Source organism: Lithobates pipiens, unplaced genomic scaffold (assembly GCF_037356315.1).
Source record: "Lithobates pipiens isolate NorthernLeopardFrog02 unplaced genomic scaffold, aLitPip1_a1.2 Scaffold_16, whole genome shotgun sequence".
NCBI classification, from domain to species: domain Eukaryota; kingdom Metazoa; phylum Chordata; class Amphibia; order Anura; family Ranidae; genus Lithobates; species Lithobates pipiens.
Window position 1 is genome coordinate 368,912,462 of NW_027507748.1, and position 27,196 is coordinate 368,939,657.

Genomic DNA, 27,196 nt, shown 5'->3' on the forward strand with positions numbered 1-27,196 from the left:
TTTTTAAACGGCCAGAGCGTAAAGTAACTCAGTGCCTTTTGTAAAAAGAAAATGGCCTGGTCATGAAGGGGGTAAATCTTCTGGAGGTCAATTGGTTAATAACAGCAGTTTTGTTCCATTCATTAAACCTAATCTAAGATATTGTTAAGGCTGTGCATGTACCACAATATAACTAGGGACCAAACACAGCATCTTCACCAAGTGGAAGTTTTTGTATAAATAGCCATACACAGCTGAGCAAACAGCCCATCAGTACTGTTACTGATACTGCAGGTTACCAGCTTTTGAAGTGATGTGGGACAGTGTTCAGTTAATAACACCAGAAAAATTTCAGATGTCCAGTGGCCTCTATACCACTGTACTCAACAAACCGCTAAGTGCTACCTACATTTGTTTATGTAGTCTCATGAAAATGATAATCTTTAATGTCATCCTCCTTTCTTGTCAGCTTGCTTTGGTCTTTACCCTCCAAGAATGTAGACATTTTCTCATTTGCTCAGAAATGTCTGCAGTCCCTTATCGAGAAACGGCAGACCCTTGCTTTTAATATCTCATGACATATACTGTACAAACTCCTGCTTAAAGAAAACTTAGGATCATTAAAATCAGGGATTTTTTTTTTAAAGCTGCTGGCTCTGAAGTGGTTATCCTTATTTTGTTTTCACTACCAAGTGTGTCACTGATTTTTTATTTTTTTTTCAAGTGTGCTCGGTTAGAGTTAATCATAAAATAGAGGCCTGTACCTTTAAAACTAAGTCAATAGCAACTCCCTTGTTTGTTTATTTACTAGTTCCCTAAAGTGGTTGTACACCTTATGCCGCGTACACACGGGCGGACTGTATGGCGTACTTAGTCCATCGAAACACATTTCAGCGGACAGTCCGCTCGTGTGTGGGCTTCAGCTGACTTTTTTAGCGTGCAGTCTGGCGTACTAAGTATTTCTGATTTTTCGAAATTCTGTCCGTCGTACTTTGGTTTCAGCTGACAATCCGCTCGTCAGTAGGCTAGTTCGACGGACTAAGAATGGCGCATGCCCAGAAAGGATTTACACGGCGGAAGGGTGCTTTGCTGTGTATTGGACTTCCTATTTCTAGTCCCGTCGTACGTGCTGTACACGTCATCGTGCACGCTTTCGACGGACTGTTTGGGTATCCGTGTGTGGTCAAGTCCGTTCAGTCGAAAGTATGACGGACTGTCCGTCGGATTGTATGACGAACTAAGTACGCCATACAGTCCGCCCGTGTGTACGCGGCATTAGGCATGAAATATGAACAAAGCACATGCCCCTATAGTGTGTACTTGTCTCAATACAGAGCACTAAGTGTTACTTTTCTTTGCTGCTTTCTTCCTCTGCTGTCACCGTGAATCACTTCTGACAAGTTTTTCTGGCACCAAGAGAATATTGGTGAAGGGAGGGAGGGACCTCTAGTATATTGACAGCCTCAGCTCTATTCCTGGGTGCTGTGTGAAGGGCTATGGGGGCGGGTCCCACCCGGGTCCCACCCCTCCAATCAGCTCTCCTCATTGAGGTCTGCAAAGTGTAACTTCAGCTCTCTGCCCCCTGTTTTTTCTGCACACTCAGACAAGATTTATAATTCAGCACTTTTGAATGGATGTAGAGGTGGGAAGAAAGCAGATGGACACAACTTATGTAGAAGGACTGTATCACCTGAGGCCAGTCACTTCACTGGGTTTATCAAATTATCAGTCAGAAACGTGCCGATATTGGTCAGGCCTTCTCTCCTTGTCCCAGTTCAGCGCTTGTTGCAGCCTCTGCCAGTCTCTGTCAGCGGCGGGTGGCAGAGAGGTGACCTCTCACTGCCTACCTTACATCACCGCTTTTCCACACCTACAGAAGGGCCATGAAGGCTGATTTTTGACAGAGCTCTAGCTGCGAGTAAGCAGGGCGCAAGTTGACCTCATCTTCCACCGCCCGCATGTGGGAGTTAACCCGCTCGGACGCAGCTGGAGAGAGGTTACCACAAGTGTTAGTGACAAGCTGCCTCTGGGTGGCAGGTGACCGCGGCAAGTGACATGCTGCACCTGGGTGGCAGGTGACCGCGGTAAGTGACATGCTGCACCTGGGTGGCAGGTGACCGCGGCAAGTGACATGCTGCACCTGGGTGGCAGGTGACCGCGGCAAGTGACATGCTGCACCTGGGTGGCAGGTGACCGCGGCAAGTGACATGCTGCACCTGGGTGGCAGGTGACCGCGGCAAGTGACATGCTGCACCTGGGTGGCAGGTGACCGCGGCAAGTGACATGCTCAATCTAGGTGCCAAGTGACATGCTGCATCTCTGGGTGGCAGGTGACGGTGATGTACGGAGTATTGGCACCTTATATCGGCCTCAAAGGTGGCCGAAATATCGGTACCGGCTATGAAAAACTGATATTGGTAGACACCCCCCCACACTTTAAAGGAGTTAAAACCCTTGTGCGTTTCTCACCTTAATGCATTGGATACAAAAAAAAACTGACCCTGACCCAGACACTTTTTGAATCAAAACTGGTTTATCTTCCTGAGCATGCATGCAGGCAAGTGCTGATGGAGTTACAAAGTCCTTATTTACTGTTGGCAAGGCAGCTGATATCTTTGTTTACAAAGTCACCACCATTGTTGACTATTGACCAGCGTATGCGTCTCTCTTCTGCTAACAGATTTGGCTCACATTCACAGCTATTGGACCACTAAGCTATTCGGTTTCTAATTGTGTGTCAGGATTCTTTTTACAATGCCCTCATCTACTTAAACCTAAAAAAAAAAAATGGTTCCTGTCCCTTTTTTTAAAGCATGTTATACAGCACAGTGCTTGTGCTGTGTCATTTCCCCCCCCCATCACCTGTAATATCTTGCTGATCTTGCCTGGGGTCTGCCCTCCCCCTGTAAGCTGACCATGGTATATCATGGCTGCTGAGCCCTGACACCGTGGTCAGCTGCAGCTCTCCTGTCTCTCCTTTGTCCTCTCTCCCCCTCCCTGTCGGCTCCTGTGACAGTGCCCACCCCTGCAATTCCTGCTGCTCTCATAACTATTAAAATCTTACATAATCCCCCTTGCTCCCCAATGACAGGAGCTCCTGTCTTTACAAGATAGATGGATAGATAGATATATCTATCAAAGCCTATTTAGGTATCCCAGTATATACAGAGGTTTGGATTTATTTATTTTATTTTTTTTTCTCCAGGCTATGATTGTAAGAAATGCAAAAGACACGGCACACACAAAGGCTGAGCGGAATATCTTAGAAGAAGTAAAGCATCCTTTCATTGTGGACTTGATCTATGCCTTTCAAACTGGTGGAAAACTCTACCTCATTCTGGAGTATCTTAGTGGTCAGTTCTCCAAATAGTCCACATCATAGATTACTGTTGATATTATTTTGTATTTACATTGCCAGTGTATTGCATTGTTTACCCCCTCTTTCTCCACAATAGTTCAGACTTTTATGCTGAATATTATAATAAATGACTGTGTTGAACTCAGGTGGGGAGCTCTTCATGCAGCTGGAAAGAGAAGGGATATTTATGGAAGATACCGCTTGGTGAGTAAAGTACAATGTATTGTAAATGTCGTTTTTTTGTTTTTTGTTTTGTTTTACTTAAGTTTCTAAAATGCATGGCAAAGAAATATGTTAAGGGTCAGGTACATCATAAAGATTGAAAGTACTGAGACATATGAGACTGTGAAAGAGAAGGACATGGCTGTCTAGGTTACAGGTTACTAACAAAACCACATTCTGACCTTAACACTCTGTTCACACTAGTGTGATTTCAAATGTGACTTGAGTTGCACAGAATCCCATAACAATGAAAATTGCCGTGTGTTGGTGCCTGTTTACATTGATGCAACTTTGCAAAAAGTTCCTGCACTACATTGGTACGATTCAGCATGACTTTGGCCCCATAGAATATACAAACCAATTCAAAGTCGCATCCTGGTTGCGCTGCATAGTCCATACTGAATGTTGGATCAAAATCAAATCACAGCGTGTGAACCTAGCCTTAAGGTTTTGATCTTTTTAAAGTGTTATATTTTTTTTCAAACCATGGGAAATATTTGTGTCGAAACCAAAAATGAAGGATGCACTAGGCTGAAAAACGATACCGAAAATAAATTTTTTTAACAAATATTTAGATTTTTATATAAATTTTATTTATATTTGACTTTTTAATGATTTTGATTAAGTTTATTATTGCCTGTTATTGGCACCTTTAGTGCAAGAAAAGCTCAAGAAAAATGCAGTCTCTGATCATCTTTTGTATCATGTCCACAGTCTCTAACCATCTCATACAGGAGATAGTCAGAGACTCCAGTCATGATACAAGAGATCAGCAGTGCCCGTCAGATGCAGCGGTCTCCTTGTGTCACAGAGCTGTATTGGAATTGCCCAAGCCGCAGTAACAATGTCCCACCTCCTGTGATCGCATAATTCAGATTCAATGTCTCACCATTGGATCAGTGTGCTATCTGTCACAGGACGTTCTTACTGCGGCCTGTGCAATTCAGCTCCATGTCGTCTTTTTAATTGTTTTTTTATTTTTTCGGCCACCAAAATTTAAATGCATCCCTACTCTAAACCTGTTTAGAAATGCTTGTTGTCATGCCACACATTTATCATAAGAAAGATCTAAAAAGTGCAGGTGTGTATCTGTAATTTTTATTTTAAGGTATACTTTGGATGGGAACCCATAACAGTGCTTTTTTCAAATGACTGAAAAAGTGGGAAAATGCTTCAGTTTAAAATATAATGTGGGGACCTAGACAAATGTGCATAGAAATGCCCATGGTTTCTCAAAACATGCTAAAAATACTTGCTGGTCTGTTAATGTTTTGCATCCTTTGTTTCAATGCTGAAAGGGCTGCCATTTAAGTAATGGCGTTTGTGTGTGTGTGTGTGTGTGTGTGTGTGTGTGTGTGTATATATATATATATATATATATATATATGCATTTTTTTTTTTTTTAACGGTTAGTTTTTTGTTTTATCAAGTATGATCAATTTTTACCCAACTTTTCGTTCTAAATGTCTTATTTTCATTTCAGCTTTTACTTGGCTGAGATCTCAATGGCTTTGGGACATTTGCATCAAAAAGGAATAATATATCGTGATCTGAAACCGGAGAACATCATGCTAAATCATCAAGGTTTGCTTATACAACAATAAAATTACATCTTTGGCTTTTCCTCATTAAATTGTAACCAAAGGCAGACTTCTTTTTGTTTTCACCCTCTTTTGTCATGTTTATCATCGAAAGTGAAAATAAAATAAAATCCCAAATTTTGGGTTGATGGCAGAGGAATAATAGAGGGGAAGCTTTCTAATGGGGACATTAGTTCTGCCAACACCCCAGGATTCCTTCACTTTGGAAGCATTTTCCCTGACGACTTTTGATGCTGGTACAGGAAGTGCAGGGGAGGCACATGGCAAAACCAAAAAAAAAAAACACTGGTTTTATAATCCTTCCTTTATTCAAAATGAGGGGGGTTTGCCTTTCTGTGACACTTTTAACCACTTCAAGTCTGGACTTTTTCAACTCTCAGCACTCACAAGTTTGAAAATGTTAATGCAGGAAAATACCCAAATTTCTTTTTGAGATAGAGATTTCTTTTGGTGGTATTTAATTAACACTTTTTAGTTTTTGTTATACAATTTTGCAAATAATCTTGAAAACTTAGGTTAAAATGTATTCTGCTATGTTTCTTTGGTAAATATAATCCAAATCAGTGTGGCCCCTTTTTGGAAAGCAGGCGGTCCAAGGTATTTAGGAAGAGGCATGATGTATTTTTTTTTTTTAAGCTTTCATTTTTATTTTTATTTTTTGTATCAATTTTTGAAAAAATTTAAGGAATCAAATAATTCAGTTATTTCTCACACACACAGCATAGGCATTCTTAGAATTGCACCCCAAAACACATTCTGCTTTGGCTCCTGAGCATATGGATACCACATGTGTGAGACCTGCTGATTGACTGTCTGTGCTCTCTACTCGGGGAGCTGTGAGTACCGAGCAATCGGCGATGTTCATTCGTTCGGTTGTCAGTGTATAGGCACCGGGGGGCAGATGCAGCATCGGATTGGATCGATGCTGCATCCACCTAGTTAAGTATGAGGAGGAAGGCACTATGACTAAAACTAAATTTTAACACTGCATGCTGGTCTGCGTCGCCTCTTAACTGCCTAATTCTTAAAGGGGGTTGTAAACCCTCTTCTTTTTTTTTTTTTTTTCTTTTCTTCCCTTAATGCATCCTATGCATTAAGGTGAAAAAAAACTTCTGACGCTGAGCACTGCACCCCGTTTTACTCACCTGAGCCCGTTTGTTCTCTCGGCGGAGATGCGCTCCTCCTCTCTGCCTGTTGTCTTGGCTCTTGATTGGACAAATTGATAGCGCAGCCATTGGCTCCCGCTGCTGTCAATGAAATCCAGTGACACGGGGGGCCGGGGCCTGCATTCTGTGTGAATGTACACAGTTGTATGACCTTGGAGCGCGCGCGCATGGGTGTCCATCTTAAAAGACCCTACTCCAACGTGGACACTCGATGCGGTGAGGAGCTACCAGCGCCGCCGGGGGACCCCAGAAGTTAAGGATCGGGGCCACTTTTTGCAAAACGAACTGCACAGTGGAGGTAAGTATGACATGTTTTTGTTTTTTTAATATAGAGGGTTTACAACCTCTTTAAGTTTCAGACTAAAAACAGCAGTAAGCGAATGCAGAGGCAAATATTTATATGATAAAGATATTTATATATTTTTACAGATAAAACCGGCCCTTTTGAGGGCAACCATAATGCTGATGCAGCCCACAATGAAATTGAGTTTGAGGCCTCTGCCCTAGAGAATAAAATTGTGGTAGTCACAAAAATGCAATAAATTACCCAATTTTTTTTGGTAAAATATAAAAGCCGAGGTTGCACTAGAGTAAATAGATACTTAAAGCGGGAGTCCACCGGGACTCCGCGTTTTTTTTTTTTTTTTAAAAGCCAGCAGCTACAAATACTGCAGCTGCTGACTTTTAAAATAGTGACACTTACCTGTCCAGCGCGCCCGCGATGTTGGCACCCGAAGCCGATCGCTAGGTCGTCTGTCGGGTCCTGCCGCCGCCATCTTGGGTATGGGAATCAGGAAATGGAGCCTTTTCGGCTTCATTTCCCGGTTCTCTACTGCGCATGCGCGAGCCGCGCGGCGCAATCCGGACGGTCCCCGCTGCCTCTGGGAACTGTGTGTTTCCCAGCAGGCAGCGGGGCACTTGCGCAAAGGGGCGGGCAGTTGCGGAAAGGGGCGTAATCTACGCCCCTTTCCGCAGACAGCTATCCCGGAAGTGGGTGCAGTTACCTGGATTATCCAGGTAACTGCACCCCCCTCCCCCCTGAAAGGTGCCAATTGTGGCGCCGGAGGGGGGGGGATTCCGATGAGCGGAGGTCCATTTTAGGGTGGACCTCCGCTTTAACATGTCAAACCTTAAATTTGCATGCGCCTGCGAAATGGTGACTAACTTCAGTACCCTATATTTTCTATAGCCAATGCTTTAAAAGGCCCATATAGGTCATCAGTTTAGTGTTATAAGGGTCTTCTGGTTTTAGAATGAATACACTCATTCCGGCTTGTGTGGCGATACGCAACGTGTATTGCAATCAACATTTTCAGGAGTAGACACCCTGAAGCAAGTGTTTACTTTTGGAGGTGGGGAACGGGCTTGGGTTTAAGGCTTAATGTACACAGGACATTTTTACAACTTCTCCTGAACGATTTAATTTGACAGATAGTAACCCACGTTTTAAAACGTCCGTCCATGCCGCGTTTAGCTGCATTTTGTGTTTAGAAGCGTTAAAAAAAAAAAAAAAAGCCGTAAATGAAATGTGGCTAAATGCAAGTTACCGTGTTTAGCTGCGTTTAGTGCTTGAAATGCCTCTAAACTCGGCGTCTAAACTCATTTTTTTGCTTTCCAAAAAAGGCCTCTAAACTCAGCTGCCTAAAAAACGACAAACAAACCTGTGTACATGATGTACACATAACATTGGAGTTCAGGGGCAGCTGAAAAATCAGCTAACTGCCGTTGAATGTCAGTTTACCAGCAATGCATGAGGCCTAACTCTGTTTTGCAATTTAAAACATTTTTTTTACTTTTATTTTTTTTTTTTGAGTAGTGTGTTTTTTTTTTTTTTTTTTTTTTTTTTTTTTCAGCTCCACATAAAGAAAAAAAATACAATGGGTTTTGAATAAAACAAGTATGCAATAACTGTTGTTCAACAGCATTAATGTCTGGTGAAAGTGACGCCTGGCTCTCATTTACATGTGTGAATACTTTTATTACTTTGGGAATTTTTTTAATGATTTTAATATAATATTACTAAAAAAATCAAAGCAGTTACTGTCTTCTGTCCATGGGCTATTTGTAGTTTCTTCAACTGTTTTTTTTTTTTTTTCTTCTTTGTAGGGCATGTGAAATTAACAGATTTTGGCCTTTGTAAGGAATCCATTCACGATGGCACAGTCACTCATACATTTTGTGGGACTATAGAATACATGTGAGTCAAGCTTTTAGCTGTGAGTTTAACATTGCTACATTTTATTTTTCAGAGGTTTAAACTTGCATATAAATCATCCAGAACAGTAAGTGAATAAAAAGAAAATCTCCTAAAGTACTCCTCCCAATTTTTTTTGTGGTTTCCCCAAGGGGACAAAGTATATGTAGTCATTTGTCCCATCTCCCTACGTGCTTTGTAAGATTGGGTACCAGAGATTCTTGCCAGTTGGGGCATAGCAATAACGAGGGGGGCAAAAATTCCACACTTTATCTAAAACGTAAAAAAAAAAGGAAAAACCTTTTTGGAATTAGATATGCTTTAAGTGCATTCGTAAGGGTTTAAGTGCAGGAACTAGTGATCTATGTAATAATGCAAACATATAAGTGACAGTGCACAATTAAACATACATTAATGACATTGCCTGCAAAGCAAGACTAGTATGCAAAATGGTGAGGCAACATAAACATATTGAGAACCTAAATTTCCATTAACTGCATCAAGAGACAAAGTGAAAAAGAAAGTACTTTCTCAAATGGTGAAAAATAGGTGGATATTAGGACTTTAAGCCAAGGACAACCGACAGGTGTGTGCTCAATTCAGCAAGGAAACAATATTCAACATCAAATGTACTACCACCACCAGTGAAGGTGGTGGCAGCACATTTCCCAAGGTTTCATCTACCAAGACATCATCTGGGGCACTTACTGCGCTGGCTCCACAATGCTGCGTTCTTGTGATAACATTAAACAAAGGCCTGTTTTTATCTACATTGATGTAAGTGCAATACTTTATAAAAATTTTAGCCAAGGATTTTATTTTATGTGGCAATCTTTTTTTTCCTGTTGACTGGTGGAGCTGAGTCACTATATGCTGAGCTTGGATCATTGTGCTTTCCTGATGTTGGTCCTTGAAAGCTTGGTTGTCGAATCTGCACTGCTGTATAATCGACATGCTGGTTCCTGTGATGATAAAGGCCCCATCAGTTTTGCTTGTTTGGCTCTCCGCTGCTGGCAGGTAGCCCACACCATTTGGTAAGAGTACCCTATGACCTCCACTGGTGGTGGTTGCACATTTTGATGTTGAATATTGTTTCCTTGCTGAATAGCACACACCTCTGTCGGTTATCCTTGGCTGGAAGTCCGAATATCCACCTATTTTGCACCGTTTGAAAAATAGCTTTTTCTTTTTTGTACATCATGGGACACAGAGCCTAAGTAATAACTTAATGAGTTATGGACCACTTTCAGGTGATTGGACACTCATATACCCAATACAGGAAGTTCACTCCCCTATATAACCACTCCTTCCAGGAGTACCTCGTTTTTTTTCGCCAGTGTATAAGGTGTCACAAGTGAAGATGTGCTCCAGGAGGGATCCATGCTGGATTTAAATGACCTTCACAGCCAGCAACCAGGACTTTTTGGTCTTGCTACATTACCTGAAGTTGCTCCTGAGGGGTGCAATACAGGTCTAAAGGAGTGGAATCCCTATTAAGGGACCCGGTCTATGAAGGTTTACTAACGCAGCCCGCCGTGATGGGTGAAGTTTGGATCTGTTTGTTTCAGCAGTATCCTGCAGCGAGGATAAGGTAAGGGAAGTAGACTAGGAACTGTAAAGTCCACCTGTGCCTTTTCTTCCATATATTAAACATTGTATGCCTTAAGATCTCCACTAGAGGGAGTAAATTAGACATACCTTGGTACATTGCTTCTCAGAAGCTCTGTGTCTTGGCTATAACAGCATGTGTAGTCCCAGCAGTCAGTGTGGGTTCTTAATGAACAGTTGGCGTTTCCTCTTCTGAGGGAACTAAGTGGGGGTACACCAGCAGTTTTGATATTTCTTTTCTGTATAAACGGCCCTTACTAAGCAAGTATTATATATCCTGCAGATTAGGGAGCCTAACACTCTGCTGATAAAACTGCATCTGCCAGTCCCTAAAGTACCAGTTCAGAGGCTCTTAAAGAACTCCCTGCACAACAGCCTTGTGAGTTGGCCGAACTACCAAAGGCATTATGTTTTGCCATAGACGATATGAAGCATTCTATTCACCAGGTGTCCCGCCTTGCGCTTGTGCTAGTACACATGCATAGGACCCTTTGGTTAAAAAAATTGCTCAGCCGAAGCACCTTGCAAAAAGCTTCTGACTAGTTTCCCCTTTCATGGGGAGCAACTATTTGGTGGTAATTTGGATAAATACATCCAAACGATTTCTAGTGGGAGGTGTACTCTTTTGCCAGTCAATAAATTATAAATGTCCTTCATTTAAACTGACTTTCATTCATTGACGGACATACCTCCTTTAATTCTTGATCTTAGGGTTATCATGCCACTTCAGGAGAGGACTAGGCAGAATATGTAATTAATGTAAAAACAGCAAGACTGTACAGCACCGCCCAGGGGGCGGTCCCTCTGGCTATAACCCCTCACCCTGCTTCCTGCAGCTCAGTTTTTTTCTGCCTAGTGTAGAAGGACCTGGCTCCCTGAGGGGACCATTGGTCCTGGGATTTAAATTTTTTCTACAATTTTTGATCCTGTGATCTACTATCAACAGCCGACTGGGTGACAGGCTGGATAATATAGATCCTTGTAGTCTCCCCAGCCTGGCCATCGAGCGTGAGCAGTCCCTAGCTATATGCTGGGTCGGCCATGACATGCCCCTTCTGCTCCAGGGGCGGCCGGTGAGCTATATACTCTGGGGCACACGTATGGCTGGGCTACTGCTGTCTGTGTCAGCGTGCCGGGCCAGCAGCCACCTTGTACTACTCGGGTGATGGGTCTGTGGTGGAATGCCTCCAGCAATCCCGACAGGAAGGTCCTTACTAGTTTGTAGTAAATGCATCTTTTGATGCACAAGTTGGCCGCTGGTTTTGATGGCAGCCATTTCAGATGGTGACTCCTCTGTTGAGGTGTTCCCTTTGTTGTGGGTGAAGTTATGTTTTGCTGTTTCCACGCCTTGTTTTTTGACACTGCTTGGGGACGTCCCTAAGGTCAAGAATTAAAGGAGCTGTGTCCGTCAGTGAACGATAGAAAATGGGATTTTAAAATCCTTTTCTCTGAAGTTCATTGACGGACACAGCACCCACCCCTCCTATTTATGTTTGTACTGCTTTTTGACAAACTGAGCTGCAGGAGGAAGGGTGAGGGGTTATAGCCCGAGGGATCGCCCCTGGGTGGTGCTATGCAGTCTTGCTGTTTTTTCATGTTCTGCCTAGTCCTCTCCTGAAGTGGCGTGATAACCCTAAGGTCAAGAATTAAAGGAGCTATGTCCATCAATGAACTTCGGAGAAAAGGATTTTACAGTGATTACAAAAATCCAATCTTTTTTTTTCTCCTGTGCCAGGGGTATCCGCCTCTAGGCAGTGGCGACAGCTTCTGCCGTCAGACTCTACAGGAAAACCTCAGGGTCAGACCCAGGCACAAAAGACCTGGGGCCACAAATCTGCAAAGCAGAATACTAAATGCTATTCACGAACAGGCTCCCCCCTCACTAGAGGGGGGGGGACTTCTGAAATATTCAGAAGTCTGGCAAAAGGAAATTCAGGACAGATGGGTCATCTCCACGGTGTCTCTATGATACAAATTAGAATTTCCGCAGTTTCCACCGTCTCGGTTTCTGAGATCAAATGTTGCCAAAGATCCAGTGAAAAGGCTATCTCTGTTTAAAGCAATTGACCGATTATTGGCTCAGGGGGTGATCATACAGATCGCCACAGAGGAGCAAGGTTTGGTTACGGTACCAAAACCAAATGGAGATGTCAGACCCATTCTAGATCTAAGGACTCTAAATCAATTCCTGAAAATTCACTCCTTTCGCATGAAGTCAATCAGGTCAGTAGTTTCTATCCTACAGGGAAGAGAACTTCTGGCGTCCATTGACATCAGGGATGCATATCTGTATGTCCCCTATATTTCCTGCTCACCAAAGGTTTCTGCGAAGTAGAACAGCTGCACTTTCAGTTTGTAGCCTTGCCCTTCAGGCTAGCTACAGCACCCCGGGTGTTCACAGAAGTACTGGCCCCACCTCTAGCCAGGTTGAGGGCCCAGGGCATAACAGTCTTGGCGTACCTCGACGATCTATTGTTAATAGACCAGTCAGTGGCCTGCTTGGAGCAAAGTGTACGCATTACAACTAGTTACCTGGAAAGTCTGGATTCTCAACCTAGAGAAGTCTTCATTAAAACCGCTAAGAAAGCTGCAGTATTTGGACCTGATCGTAGGCACAGCCCAGAAAAAGGTGTTCTTGCCCCTGGCAAAGATCATCTCCATATGGGAGCTGGTGTGGATGGTCAGGTCGAAAAAGAAATCCCTCAATTCACCTTTTCATGAGGTTGCTAGGAAAGATGGTGGCTTCATTCGAAGCAGTCCCCTATGCCCAGTTCCATTTGAGACTGTTGCAAAACAGTATTCTGTCTGCTTGGAACAAAACGATCAAAGCTTTGGACTTGTCAATGCGGCTGTTCCCAAGAGTGTCCCAAAGCCTCAGTTGGTGGTTACTAACCCAGAGTCTGCTGAAGATGCGTTGGTGACCCTGTGGGATCAGTTCTCTCTGATCTATGCCCCCCCCCATTCATTTGCTGCCTCGACTTTGTAGGATCAAGCTGGAAAGAAGGAAAGAAAGCCAGTAATTCTGGTAGCAGAAGGTCATGGTATGCAGAAATCGTAAATATGCCAGTGGAGAATCCATGGTCCCTTCCATTAAGGCCAGACCTGCTCTCACAGGGGCCGATGTTCCATCCTACTTTACGAACGCTAAATGTAACAGCCTGGCTGTTTTGAAGAAATGTGGGCTTTCAGGGTCAGTTATCTTTGATTAATGCAAGGAAGCCAGCGTCCAGAGCTATATATTAGAGTTTTGAAGGCTTATGTTTCCTGGTGTTAATCCAAGGGTTGGCACCCCCTGAGATGTATCATAGGCAGAAATCTTCCCTTTCTACAATTGGGCGTAGAGAGGAGTACTATTATGGGCCAGGTCTCAGCCTTATCGATCTAATTTCAAAGACCGCTTGCTATGCATTCTTTAGTCCAGGTTTCATGCAAGGGGTGATGCAGAGTAATCACATTTTGAGCCTTTTGGGACTTAAATTTAGTTTTGTCAGTGTTACAAAAACAGCCATTTGAACCAATACAGCATATTCCCTTAGTCCTTCTGACAAGGAAGCTGGTGTTGGTTGCTATATCCTCAGCAAGGAGGGTTTCGAAATTGGCTGCTCTTTCTTGTAAAAATTATTTTCGTAAAACTGATCTTATTTATTCTGCCAGAGGGTCCTAGAAAAGGACAGACGTCGCTGTCGCTAAGTGGATTCGACAAGTTATAATTCAAACTCATGATTTAAGTGGTAAGATTCCCCCTTTTCAAGTTGAGGTGCACTCTACCAGGTCGGTTATTGCTTTCCAGGCAGTGCGTCACCAGGCCTCCATGGCTCAGATCTGTAAGGCCACAACTTGGTCTTCTGCACATATATTCACAAATTTTATCAGGTGGCTGTAAGGAGGTATGAGGATATCTCCTTCGGGCGCAGTGTGCGGCAGGCAGAAATATAAGCCCTCGGGTCTGGGGGTGCCCTACGGGTTTTGTCTCCCTCCCCTCAAATAGCATTGCTATGGGACATCCCTTTAAGTTATTTCTCAGGCCCTGTGTCCCATGATGTACGATAAAGAAAATAGGATTTTTATAACGGCTTGCCTGTAAAATCCTTTTCTTGGAGTACATCATGGGACACAGAGGTCACGCCCCTCTTTCTGGGGTTTAGGTATATTGCTTTGCTACAAAAACTGAGGTATTCCTAGGAGGAGGAGGTGTGTTATAGGGAGTGAACTTCCTGTATTGTGTATACCAGTGTCTGCCACCTGATGGTGGCCCATAACCCATTAAGTTATTACTTGGGCACTGTGTCCCATGATGTACTCCAAGAAAATGATTTTACAGGTAAGCTGTCGTAAAAAATCTTTTTTTTTTTTTTCACTTTGGGCTCATTTAAGTGTCTCTTGACACAGTTTAATGGACATTTAGGTTCTCAATATGTTTATATATTGTCTCACTTTTTTTGCATACTAGTCTTGCTTTGCAGGCAATGTCATTAATATATGTTTGTGCACTGTCACGTAAATTACAATGTTGCAACATTAGATACTTCTGGGAGCAAGGTTAAATACTTTTTTTGGTTTAGGCCTCTTTCACACCAGAAGACCGATCGGGTACGCCTGTCCGTTTTTCAGGTGGACCTGATCGTACTGTTGTTCTCTATGCCACTCTGTCCCCACTATATCACCCGCTAGCTTCCGATCCCCTAAAAATAGATTGGGATCTGTTCCCAATCCGTCCGGGGATCGAATCAGGTGACAGTTGGATGGAAACAGCTCTTTTCCATACAAGCGCCCCATAAAGAACAACGGCCTGTGTCTGTGCCTGCATAGTGGAACGGACACTGACCTGTCGTCCGCCTGCTCTGCGGAGAGATGTCCCCTGCTGAGCAGGCTGATCTGTTTGGATGGACTCCCCCTCCATCTGAAAGGGGCCTTACACATAGGGGTCTATTTTTATTTTATTTATTTCAAGATTTTTACATTTTTAATTCAATTGTACTCTTCTTTGAAAACCATTCTAAATAAACTCCACATTTGCAATCTAAATTTGTTTTTCTATCCTGCTTTTTGTTTTTAGGGCTCCAGAAATTTTAATGAGAAGTGGTCATAATCGTGCAGTTGATTGGTGGAGTTTGGGAGCCCTGATGTATGACATGCTAACTGGAGCAGTAAGTTTCTTGTCGTCTTCATAATGGATTTCTGTGCTTTTTACCACATTCTTCTAGTTTAACATTTTAATGTCAGATAGTTCAAACATTTTCATTATCTGAGCTTTTTTTTTTTTTTTTTTTTTGTAAAATTTTTTGTAAAAATTTTTTTTTTTGTTCTAATCTTCTGTGTTTTGAAATAATTCCCAAGGAATCTTTAATAGTTATAAAAAAAAATGAATGTGGATGTATATTTACATTTTTTTAATTTTGCATCACAAAATGTAAGAATCGTTTTTTTTTTTTTTTTTTTTTTTGTAAACAAATGCCTCCTTGTCTTTTTGCAGCCACCTTTTACTGGTGAAAACAGAAAAAAGACCATTGACAAAATCCTAAAGTGTAAGCTAAACTTACCCCCCTACCTCACACAAGAAGCCAGGGATTTACTTAAAAAGGTATGTAGCCAAAGGTGTTGAAAACCTCTACGCTCCTTCCCTCCTCAGTATAAGCAGAGAGGCACCCAATCTGTGTAGCTACTGTAGAACCTTAACTTTTCCTCACTAATGATATATAAATTGTGAACCTGGTAACTATACTAGATTATACACAAGATCCGTTCTACCCCCTCCTGGTCCTTCCTCATCTTTCTATATCAAAATGTGTCAAGTCCACCTTCCCTGTTTTCCTACTTCTATTTCTTTTTTTTCCTCCTCTTTTGTGACCAAAAAAGTGTAACCACTGCTCCATTCCATAGTTGCAGATGTTGATAATCACTACAGATACAGTTGTGCTCAAAAGTTTGCATCGCCTTGGAGAATTGGTAATCCAGTATATAGTATGTACCATTTTTAAAGAAAACACGAGTGAGCAGACAAAAAATTTATTTTATTATAGGATTTGTACTTCACTGTCGGTCATAACAGAATGGCACAATCCTAAAACAAAACGTGGCAACAAGTAAACAAATGAAATTACCCTTGTTCAAAAGTCTGCATCCGCTTAGCTCCTAATATTGTGTATTGCTCCTTTTAAAATCATTGACGGCCTGCAGTCTTTTGTAATGGCCGTCTGAGGCCCTAAATTCTTGCAGGGTGTCAAAAGCGTCCCATGCGCCGCTTTTGGGAAGAATGCAAATTATCTGCCAGTACTTCTGATAACATGCTGCATTTATCTATCCATCAATTTTTACAAGATTCCCTGTGCCGTTTGGAGACCCTCTATTTTGGTCTCGTCACTCATTTAGTGTGTCGGCAGCAGTTAAGGTGTTGTCAGGCATATTGTAACTGGCCTTTTTGTGGCATTGGTGCAGTAAAGGCTTATTTCTGGCAACCTGACCATGCAGCTCATTTTTGTTTAAGCTTTGTCATATTGTGCTTCTTGAAACAACCACACCGTCTTTTTCCAGAGCAGCCTGTATTTCTCCTGAGGTTACCTGTGGGTTTTTCTTTGTATCCTGAGCAATTCTTCTTTCAGTTGTGGCTGCAATCTTTTTATTTTATTTTTTTAATTTTTTTATTTTTGGTCTGACCTTTGCTTAGTATCGAGATCCCCAAATTTTTCACTTTTCAATACGTAATTGAACAGTACTGACTGGCATGTTCAATGCTTTGGATCATTTTTTATCCTTTTTCATCTTTATAAAGTTCCATTATTTTGTTACGCAGGTCTTTTGACAGTTTTTCTGCTCCCCCTAGCTCAGTATCTAGCCTGCTCAGTGCATCAACATGAGTGCTAACAAACCCACTGACTGTACACACACTAATTGCAATTTTAAAAAGCCACAGATGTGGGAAATTAATATTGCCATTTTAATCTGTGTCTCCTTGTGTGTCTGTACCAAGGCCAAACATTCCAGGGTATGTAAACCTTTAATCGGGGCCAATTGGGTGATTTTTGTTATCACTATGATTTAAAAAGGAGCCAAACTACTATGTGATAATAAATGGCTTCATATGATCACTATCCTTAAAGTATAACTAAAGGCAAGACTTTTTCTCAAGTTTGGATAGAGTGACACCTGTCAGTTTTTATTGCTGTCTGTGCCCCTGTTAGGGATATTCACCCTCTTTGTCCTGTTTTATGATTCGCTTTGAAAGTGATGCTAAAAGAAAATCCCAAATTTTGGGTTGTCACCAGAAATGTAATAGAGGGTAAATCCCCGAATGGGGACACTAGTTCTGGTGGCCTGGGAGTCTCCAATGATTTTTTAATTTGCAGGGATTTCCTAATTTTCAGTTTTTTGCAATGGGGCAGAAAGTGAAGGGAAATCTCTCCAATGGGGCACGGATGGCAAAAAATAAGCCAGCAGGGGTTATAACCCTCCCTTAATCTATCCAAAATCAAACAAAGTTTTGCCTATAGTTCTACTTTAAATGAGATTGGGCTTGATCAGTAATTTCTTCAATATCGAGTCCACCATTTCATGATTTCTGCCAGGGTATGCAAACGTTTGAGTACAACAGTCACCTCAGCCAAATATCCTGCACCACAAAAACTCTTAGGGGACTTGAGCGGAGATGACCATAAAAGCAAACCTTTTATGTGGGAGAGAAAAAATGTGTTAGTTTTTCCTTTCTTTTTATTCTGTTGATAAGCTTGTTTGCATTTTTGTTCAAGCAGAGCAACTGTGTCTCAAGATGTAAGTGTTCTTTAATGCCAAATCAATAATGTATTGAATAGGAAAAGTTATGTAGTTATTCAGTTGGTCTACAGACTTATTCACTAAGACTGTTAGGCAGTGATAACCCATAGCAGCCAGCCTTTTTCTAATTTGGGGGTGAGTTTTGATTACTATAAAATAAAGCACTCTTTTTTTCCCGCTATTACTTTTGATTAAGTCTATTTAAACTAGTAATTGATAAGTCTGTGTGACATAGATGTGTGTTCATTTTTATTCTTTCCTTAGCTGCTAAAAAGAAACGCTGCTTCTCGTCTTGGAGCAGGAGCTGCAGATGCTGGGGATGTACAGGTATGTTTAACACTGTCCCTTACTCTCTAGTTTCTAAATGTAATAGTTGTCCAACTCTGTACATAGGTGAATCAGGCTTACCACTGGAGTTTATTTTTATGAGACCACCAATCTTAAAATCTGTTATTTGCTTAAAGCTGTATTAAACCCAAAGCCAAAAATGTATTATATTGCAGCCTGCCAGTCATCACAATGGTGGCTGCCACATTTGTTTTCTTTTTTAGGCTTTATTCCCTCTGATTTCATATGTTGATCTGACGGTAACACACACACCTGTATTAGTGCCCTCTTTCTGGATGAATGACCACAGGGCACCTTTGGACAGCAGCATTGTCAGTCTGGGGTGGGGAGAGAGACTATTAGATGTACTAGCAGATTTAAATGCGCTAAAAAATCGAAGGAAAACTTCAGCTAACACTTTATAAGCATCTACAGCAGTTTTTTGTTTTTTTTAGGAGAAGACTAGGCATAACATGTTATGAAAAACACAGAACTGTTAATTCCGCCCAAGGGGCGGTCCCTTAGGTAACAACCCCCCAGCCTGCCATGCAGCCTTGGTTTTATTTTGCCTAGTGAAGAAGGACCTAGGAACCCTGCGGGCCCATCGGTCTGTGTTTTGTTTTTCGTTTGTTTTTCTGCAGTAGCTTTGCTTTTTGCGCAAGACTAAAGATCCTGTGATCTGCTATCAACAGCCGGCTGGGTGACAGGCTGGCTACCCTTATCCTTGTAGTCTCCCCAGCCTGGCCAGCAAGTGTGCAGACCAGAGCTACGCGCTGGGTCGGCCACGACGTACCTCAGCTCCAGAGGTGGTCGTGAGCTTTAATGCTCCGAGGCACACATACGACCGGGCTACTGATGTCTGCGTCAGTGTGCCATGGCCAGCAGCCACCCGTACTGATCGGAGAGTGGGTCTGTGATGGAATGTCTCCCAGCTCTGCAGGACTGGTAAGTACAGCTCTCCCTGCCTCGGTGGGGCTGAGCAGCTGGGCATTCCCTGGGAGGTCGATTCGGGGGTCCCTCACCTCCCCTCTCCTCTTTCTGTCCCTATCTTTCCTCCCTGTGGGGAATGCTGCATGTGGCTGTTGAGCAGTGTGTGTGTACTGTGCAGGGGCTCTCCGGGGGGGCTGCGCTGGCTGGCTGTGCTTTGTTGTGTGTTGTTCTCTCCCTGGGGGTCTCTGGGAGGCTGTGTCTGTGATTGCTGCAGCGCTGTTCATCGCCATTTTCTGCCACTGTCCCTCATGGTGTTCAGTGACCATCTTAGGTGAGGGCAAGGAAGCAGCATGATCTCCTGTAGCTTGGCGGCCATTTTCCCTGTGCTTTTGTCCTTTATACTGGAAGCTCAGCGGCCATTTTCTTGAAGCCTGAGCACGTTTTTTGGTCAGTCTCAAGGAACAGCATGCTTTCCTGTAGCCTGGCGACCATTTTCCCTGTGTTTATGTCCTTTATACTGGACGCTCGGCGGCCATCTTCTTGGAGCCTGAACACGTTGTAGATCGGTTTCAGTGCCATAAGCAGCTGCTCTGGATGACAGTGTGATCTCCTCTGCACCTGGGAGCTGACAAGGGACAAAGGCACTACTAGCTGGACAGCGCAGAACCAGTCAGGGTGGTGAGTCCTGCAGGAAAGAGCCCCTCAGCCAGCAGCAGTTAGGGTGGGACCATCACTGCCCTAAGTCCCCATCAGGTGGCAGACAGGGTAGGGTCAGCATGGCTTCAGAAACTGTTGTTTCTTCCCCCGAAGTCCAGGCAATTGCAACCGGTTTGCCTGCAGACAGTGCAGTGCCTCTGGACTCTTTGTCGGCGGTCCTCAATTCGTTCTTTGCCAAAATGGAGGTGGTGCGTGCGCGCAAAGGTGGTCGTCCAGCCCGACTGGACGACCACTGAAGGACCACAGCATCCCTGGAACCTCAAGCCTGCGAGCAAAAGTGCTACCGCATGAAGGTCGCCTTCGGGAGTTTGCAGCCCACTGGACCTCTGGGATGTCTGACCAATGGGTCTGCGATCTGATTTCCTCAGGCTGCAAAACAGATTCTTCCCTTCCAGCATACCCCTACTCCCGGGTCGCCGTGAGGCCCTTTTGGGGATGGTAAGGGACCTGCTAAGTCGTGGGGTGATAGTACCGAGTACGGAACGTTTCCAGGGGTTCTACTCAAAGCTGTTTGTAGTCCCCAAGAAGGAAGGGGTATGTCCAATCTTGGATCTAAAAGCCCTCAATTACTTTGTGAAAGTACAGAGGTTCAGAATGGAATCAGTTCACTCAGTAGTCTCTGCACTCCATCAAGGGGACTCCCTGGCGTCCTTAGACATCCAGGATGCGTACCTGCACATACCCATATGCCTTCGGCATCAGAAGTTTCTGCAATTTGCAGTCGGGGAAGTCCACTACCAGTTTGTGGCTCTCCCTTTTGGTTTGGCATCAGCCCCCTGAGTCTTTACCAAGGTATTGGCTCCTGTTTTGGCTTTGCTACGGGAGCGCAGGATCGCAATTGTGGGATACCTAGACGATCTCCTCCTGAGAGCATCTTCCGCCTCAGAGTTAGGAGGATGTGGCGATCACCATGCAGACCCTGCAAGAACTTGGGTGGCTGTTGAACCTAAAGAAGTCGGTGATCATCCCGACTCAGCGTTTGGAGTACCTAGGCTTACTGCTGGACTCCACGGAAGCGAGAGTGTTTCTCCCTTCAGACAAGCTGCAGACTCTCAGAGCCGCAGTGAAACTGCTGATGAACCGCAAGTGGTCGTCACTACACTTCTACATGCGAGTCCTGGGACTCATGGTGGCCTCCTTCGAGGCAGTACTGTATGCTGAGTTCCACTCCAGAGTCCTGCAGAAGGAGATTTTGACAAATTGGGACAAATCTCCATGGTCCCTGGATCGGCAGATTCAGGTGAGCCAATTAGTCAGGGATTCCCTGATCTGGTGGCTGAGGTCCCCAGCACTTCCGGGAGGTCATTCCTACCTCTGAAATGGACAGTGATCACAACGGACTCCAGCCTGTCTGGTTCATGGGAGTTCAGTCGACCCAGGGCCTCTGGTCAGTGGAGGAAGCCAAGTTGCCGAACAATCTGCTTGAACTGAGAGCGATCAGGCTATGTCTCTCTACATGGTCGATAAGACTGCGAGGGCGTCCGATCAGGATTCAGTGAGACAATGCCGCGGCTGTGGCATACGTCAATCACCAAGGAGGAACAAGAAGCGAGGTGCTCACATACTTCGGTGGGCAGAGCAACATGTACTGGCCCTGTCGGCCATTTACATCCCGGGAGTGGAGAACAGGCAGGTGGACTATCGAAGTCGCCAGATGCTGGACTCAGGAGAATGGGCGTTGCATCCGGAGGTGTTCAGGCTACTGTGCCTGCGGTGGGGCACACCAGACATGGATCTTCTGGCCTCCCATCTCAATCGGAAGGTGCCGAGATTTGTGTCCAGGACAAGAGATCCTTGGGCAGATGCATCGGATGCGCTGGTGGCTCCGTGGTGTCAGTACCAGCTGATCTATGCCTTTCCTCCACTGAAACTGTTACCATGTCTGCTTCGCAGAGTGGAGGCCGAGGGAATCCCAGTAATACTGATTGCCCCAGATTGGCCTCAGCGTCCTTGGTATGCAGACCTAGTGCGCCTGTTGGCAGATGCTCCCTGGCGACTGCCGTTACTAGAAGACCTTCTGTCTCAAGGTCCGATTCTGCTTTACCATCGCTGGTTTTAAAGGCATGGCTATTGAGAGCCAGGTGTTGAGAAACCGGGGTCTTTAGGACTTGGTGATCCCAACTATGCTGAGAGCACGGAAATCTTCTTCCCGGAAGATGTAGGCCTTCCAGGTACGATGCTATATCTCCATGTGTGAGGAGAAAGGATGGCATCCACGCTCCTTTTCTATATCCAGGGTCCTGCTGTTTCTTCAGCAAGGAGTAGACCAGAAGTTGGCTTTGAGCACCGTCAAATATCAGCCTTGGCTGGCTTTTTTTTTTTCCCAGCGACCCCTGGCATCTCACTCTCTAGTGAGTACTTCCTTCTGTGTGTCCACCGTTACCCCCATGGGATCTGAATCTGATGTTATCAGCGCTGCAAAAACCGCTATTTGAAAATATAAGAGAGATCCCTCTGTTGACTCGTTCCCAGAAAGTGGTCTTTGTAGTGACCATTACATCGGCCAGGAGGGTTTCGGAACTGGCAGCCTTGGTCCTGCAAGTCGCCCTACCTGGTTATCCACAAGGATAAGGCGGTGTTGTGTCCGCAACCTTTTTTTCTGCCCAAGGTGGTTTCGGTATTTCACATCAATGAAGACATTGTGTTGTCATCTCTGTGTCATAAGCAGACACATCCTAAGGAGGTGGCCCTCCATTCCCTGGACGTGGTTCGGGCTCTAAGAGTGTATTTGTCTGCCACGGCTCCCTTCCGGAAGTCAGACTACTTGTTTTGTTTCGGCGGCTGGTCCGAAGAAAGGCATGGCGGTCTCGTCAGCCACCATTTCCAGGTGGATCAGACAGATTGTAGTACAGGCCTACACCTTGAAGGGGCAGGTGGCCCCCTTTCTGGTCACGGCCCACTCCGCAGGGGCACTTGGAACATCTTATTCCTTCCGACATCAAGCGTCTGTCGCTCAAGTGTGTAAAGCGGCGACCTGGTCGTCTGTTCACAGCTTTACAAAATTCTACAAGGTAGATGTCGGTGCATCAGCTGATGCCTGTTTTGGCCGCAAAGTTTTGAAGGCGGCTGTATAGTGTTTTCCTTTTTCACCAAAAAAAAAAACGCAGTTTCTTTTAAGTTAATGCACTGTTGCATTTGTTACCGCAGTTTTTGGTGCAGTTTGAAGGTGTTTCTCTGTTGAGGAGCACCCTGTTTTTTGTGGTGGTTTTTCCACACACTGTCATTTTGCGGGTAAAGTTCATACTAGTTCCCTCCTGCCATGGTGGATGGAGTTTTTATGCTGTTTTCCCATCCCTCGTTTTGGCACTGCTTGGGGACATCCCAATGGCTAAGAGAGGAGCTGTGTCAGTCGCTGAAGTACAGAGAAAAGGTTTTTACGGTGAGTACAAAAAAAATCCTATTTTCTCTTTAATTGTACCTACAGGTAAGCCTAGAATAAGGCTTACCTGTAGGTACTGTAAATATCTTCTAAACTTGCACCTTTTATAGGAGATATTTACTATATATGCTGCCACTGTTGTCATCGACACATGCGCAATGAAGGAACGGGCAGCTTGTCCCTTGACCGGCGGCTCCTTTGCGCATGTGTTGGAGTGACGTCTTTGTGGCTCCAGCCAATCGCAGTGCCAGAGCCTGTGAACCCAGAAGTAACTCCCGGGAAAGATGTCCCTGTCAGCGGTGTACCGATTCAGGGCATTGTTCTGAGGTAAGTATTTCATAATGAGCTTGTGTGTTGTTTGTTTTTTTTTTTTTTTTTGGTTTACAACCTCTTTAAAGTCTGTGCTCCGTTTGAGAATCGGACCCAGAAGAGAAGATTATTTTTTTTTCAAGCTCCTGAAAGAGAGCACTCAGCTTCTTGATGGATGTCTTGGAAGATTGCATATGGTAGCTTTCATGGGAGAGCACTATATTTGTCCAAATGAGAAGGATCCTATGGCTCAAATGTTAGTCGGCAGAACTTCTCTGCAAGGAGTAACTCATGGCAGCCTCTTAAGGTTGAAAGCGTCTTTGGACTATCCTCTCCAATGATTTTTGCAATTAATAGTGGAGGATCCCTGCTATCAGTTTGTGGTATTACCCTCCAACCTGTCCATGGTTCCCAGAGTGTCTACTAAGGTGTTGGCTCAGTTCTAAGTTTGTTGTGGACCTGGGGGTATCCACATTGTGGGGTACCTGGATGACCTGGTCCAATGCATGAAGGGGCTAGGGAAGGTGGCAGCTGCCTTTGATGCATTATCCTATGTCCAGTTTCACTCAAGAGCCCTGCAGCTCAATATCTTGTTGATATTGGACGGACCTCCAAGGTCTTTGGGTTTGCCAATGCCTCTGACTGTCAGGACTAGGCCAGCTCTGGAATGGTGAATATCCATGCAGATGCTGGATACCAGGAAACCTATTTGACGATGAATGCCAGCATGCAGCGTTCGTGAACTATATCAAGGCAGGCCAAGCTGTTGCCCTGCTCAGCGGGAAGCGAAGCATGATCTTGGGCAGAACTTCACTTTCCAGCCTTCTGCTCTGTGCACATTCTAGGCGTGAAAAATTAGCAAGCAAACTTTCTCAGCCATTAGCAGAATCCAGGAGAATGGTTTCTTCATCCAGAAGTGTTTACAGAGATTTGTCTATGCTGGGGGATGCCAGATGTAGATTCCTTGGCATCCAGATTCAACAACAAACTGGACATGTTTGTGTCCCAATCCAGGTGCTGTCAGATGTTTGGTGCCTTGAGGATTCTTGGGATCAGTTTTTCCTATTCTATGCCTTCCTTCTACTTGAATCTGTTGCACGCGATAAAGGCGGATGGCATTCCAGTGTTTCTGATCACACTGGCTTTGCCAAGAATAATGCGTTATGCCGACGACCTAAATCTATCTTTAGACAAGCCATGGGCTCTTCAAGACTGGCTAGATTTTGCTTTTGCATGGTCTGATCTTCCATGCTGCTTTATAGCCACTGGCTGTGATGGCATGTCTGTTGCAGCCCAAGCCCTGAGGCACAGAGATGTTTGATTCTGTAATTCCTGCTCTCCTGTAAGCTATAAAGCCAGCCTCCAGGAAGATATACCATTGTGCATGGAAGGCTTATTCCTCCTGGTGTGAAGCTTGTGAGTTTAGTCTGCAACAGTACATTATGGGGCACATTTTCGCTCTTCAATCTCACGTTTTCAGATGTCCCTGGATCTTAGTACAAACAAGGGTCAGATATCGGCTTTGTCTGTTTTGGTTTCAAAAACCAATTGGATTTCATCCTTTGGTTAAAGGCTTTGTGCAAGGCATGGATTATGCCACCTGTTAGTCTTTATTTCCTCCTTTGGACTATATCTTGGTCTTGTCTGTTTTGCAGACTTCTCCCTTTGAATTTTCCTTGTTACTCCTTACGCTCAAGGTTTCCTTCTGCGAATACCTTGGCTCACATGGTCTTAGTTGGCCTCCTTTCCTGCAAGGAACTTTTCTTCATTCTGTACCAGGATAAGACAGATCCTCTGTTCTACCTAAGGAAGTTTCAAGGGTCAGGCTGCTTCTTAATCCACTTTTCTAGGTGGACGCATCTTATTTCACTGGCCTTTTGTATGAAAAGCAATGTTCCTTCTTTACTAAGTCAAGGCCCATTCTACCCTGGGCTATTCAGCATAAAGTTTCTGTTGAAGTTTGTAAGGATGTTACCTGGTCATCTCTTTACATGTTTACCGAGCTTTGCCATATTGAGGTTTATGCCTCTGTGGACACTTTTTTGGTTTTGGGTGAAAGTCCCTGCAGGTGGTTTTATAGTTGCGTTCCCCTATTCTATTTCTGGATTGCCCATGTTTTGGCCTTGCTGCTGTGTTGCCTACCTCTCATGTTCAGTGCTTTGGGACCTCACACGAAATCTTGAATATCAAATACTGTGTCGTGTTATGTACAAAGAAATTAGTATTTTTGATTTACCTGTAAAAATCTTTTTCTCTGCGTACAGCTTGTCTGAATTTCTCATGGCTTGCTACAAAAGTGAAGCTTAGCTGAGTTTGCATTCCCCCTGAAGGTGGCAGCATAACCCAAGTAGTGAATAATAGGAACTCCTGTCTTGTGTGATGTACCCCAAGCAAAGGAGTTTAACGGTAAACCAAAAATCCAAATTTTCTCAACTTTTAATATTTTTCACTATGCTGTTTTATTTTTTTTCCTCTTTATTGCTATTACAGGGGGACACTGTTTTGCTAGTGTTTTTAGGGAATGTACCTTTTCTCCTCCTGTGGAGAGGTTTCCAAACTATTTAAAAATTTTCTTCGAATGGCACATTTATCAGCACCCAACTGCTTATTACTTCAGAACTGACTAGCATTTTCTGGATTGGTTACTTTTGGTAACAGTATCCTGACCCCGCTGCAACAGGGCTGTCCCAGGAATGTTGCAGGACTGGTCTGTAATGTTTTTGTGTACTGGATCCTATGTTCGATGTTCTGTACTCACCTTGGCACCTAGTGGAGCAAATGTAACTAGCAGTAGGGTGCTATACAGGTTCACTGCTGTGGTCTTCCTATTTCTATAGTACACAGACCCTGAAGACCCCTTTGAGGTATGTTCACCATGTAGTCCCCTGCGGGTACGGTAAGACGGTGTTTCCCTGTATTTGAGTCTTGTTTTTACACGTCGGGTGTTATTCATGGAGAGTACTCAAACCTATTCACAGTTCCCTTACCAAATGGAGGTGTTCACCCCATTTTAGACCTTAAATTCCGAATTTGATAAAGGAGAGACCCCAAATTCTGCGTAATCTGCATCTGTCATCACTTTTCTCTGATTAGGCAAATTTCTGGCATCCATGTACATCTAAGTTGCCTATCTTCAGTCTCATCTTTCCTGCACACTGATTTCTATGCTTTACTGATGGGCACCAATGTTTTCAATATGTCGTCCTGCTGCCTGTGTCTCCTGTGCAGCAAAAGTCTTTACAAACGTACTGACGTTGGTGCAATCTCGGGGCATCCATGTCAGTAGCTGAACAAGCGTTTGCTGAAAAATTATTCAGCCACTGTCCTGTTTTCAAACATTGAAAGGACAATTCAATTCCTTCCAACTTTCAGATGAGTGAACAACTTCAGAAAGTCTGCCTTCCAGCCTTGCTAATGTTTTGAGTATTTTGGTCATGACCCAGGCAAAAATGTTACTTTTTCAGGAAAAGATTCTTTCCACGAGTTTCAATTGCTGGACTCTCTCAGGCAAACCATGACTCGTTTCTGCATGAAGGTTCCAGTCTCGAGGTAGTGTCCTTCAAGGCATTACCCTTTGCTCAGTTCCTCTCAAGATGCTTGCAGATCAACATTCTTACAACAGTAAACAGGCAGATTCTT

General features: G+C 44.0%; 1 protein-coding gene across 1 annotated transcript in view; it reads left to right on the forward strand.

The window, feature by feature from the left end:
• The window catches only part of RPS6KB1 (ribosomal protein S6 kinase B1), an 84,126-nt gene that overhangs the window by 31,504 nt on the left and 25,426 nt on the right, over positions 1 to 27,196 (forward strand). Inside the window, exons 5-11 of the mRNA XM_077482116.1 lie at positions 3,185 to 3,332; positions 3,484 to 3,541; positions 5,043 to 5,143; positions 8,433 to 8,523; positions 15,185 to 15,275; positions 15,602 to 15,709; positions 18,160 to 18,222. Of these exons, the coding sequence (XP_077338242.1) occupies positions 3,185 to 3,332; positions 3,484 to 3,541; positions 5,043 to 5,143; positions 8,433 to 8,523; positions 15,185 to 15,275; positions 15,602 to 15,709; positions 18,160 to 18,222 (660 nt within the window). The remainder of the gene's footprint in view (positions 1 to 3,184; positions 3,333 to 3,483; positions 3,542 to 5,042; positions 5,144 to 8,432; positions 8,524 to 15,184; positions 15,276 to 15,601; positions 15,710 to 18,159; positions 18,223 to 27,196) is intronic.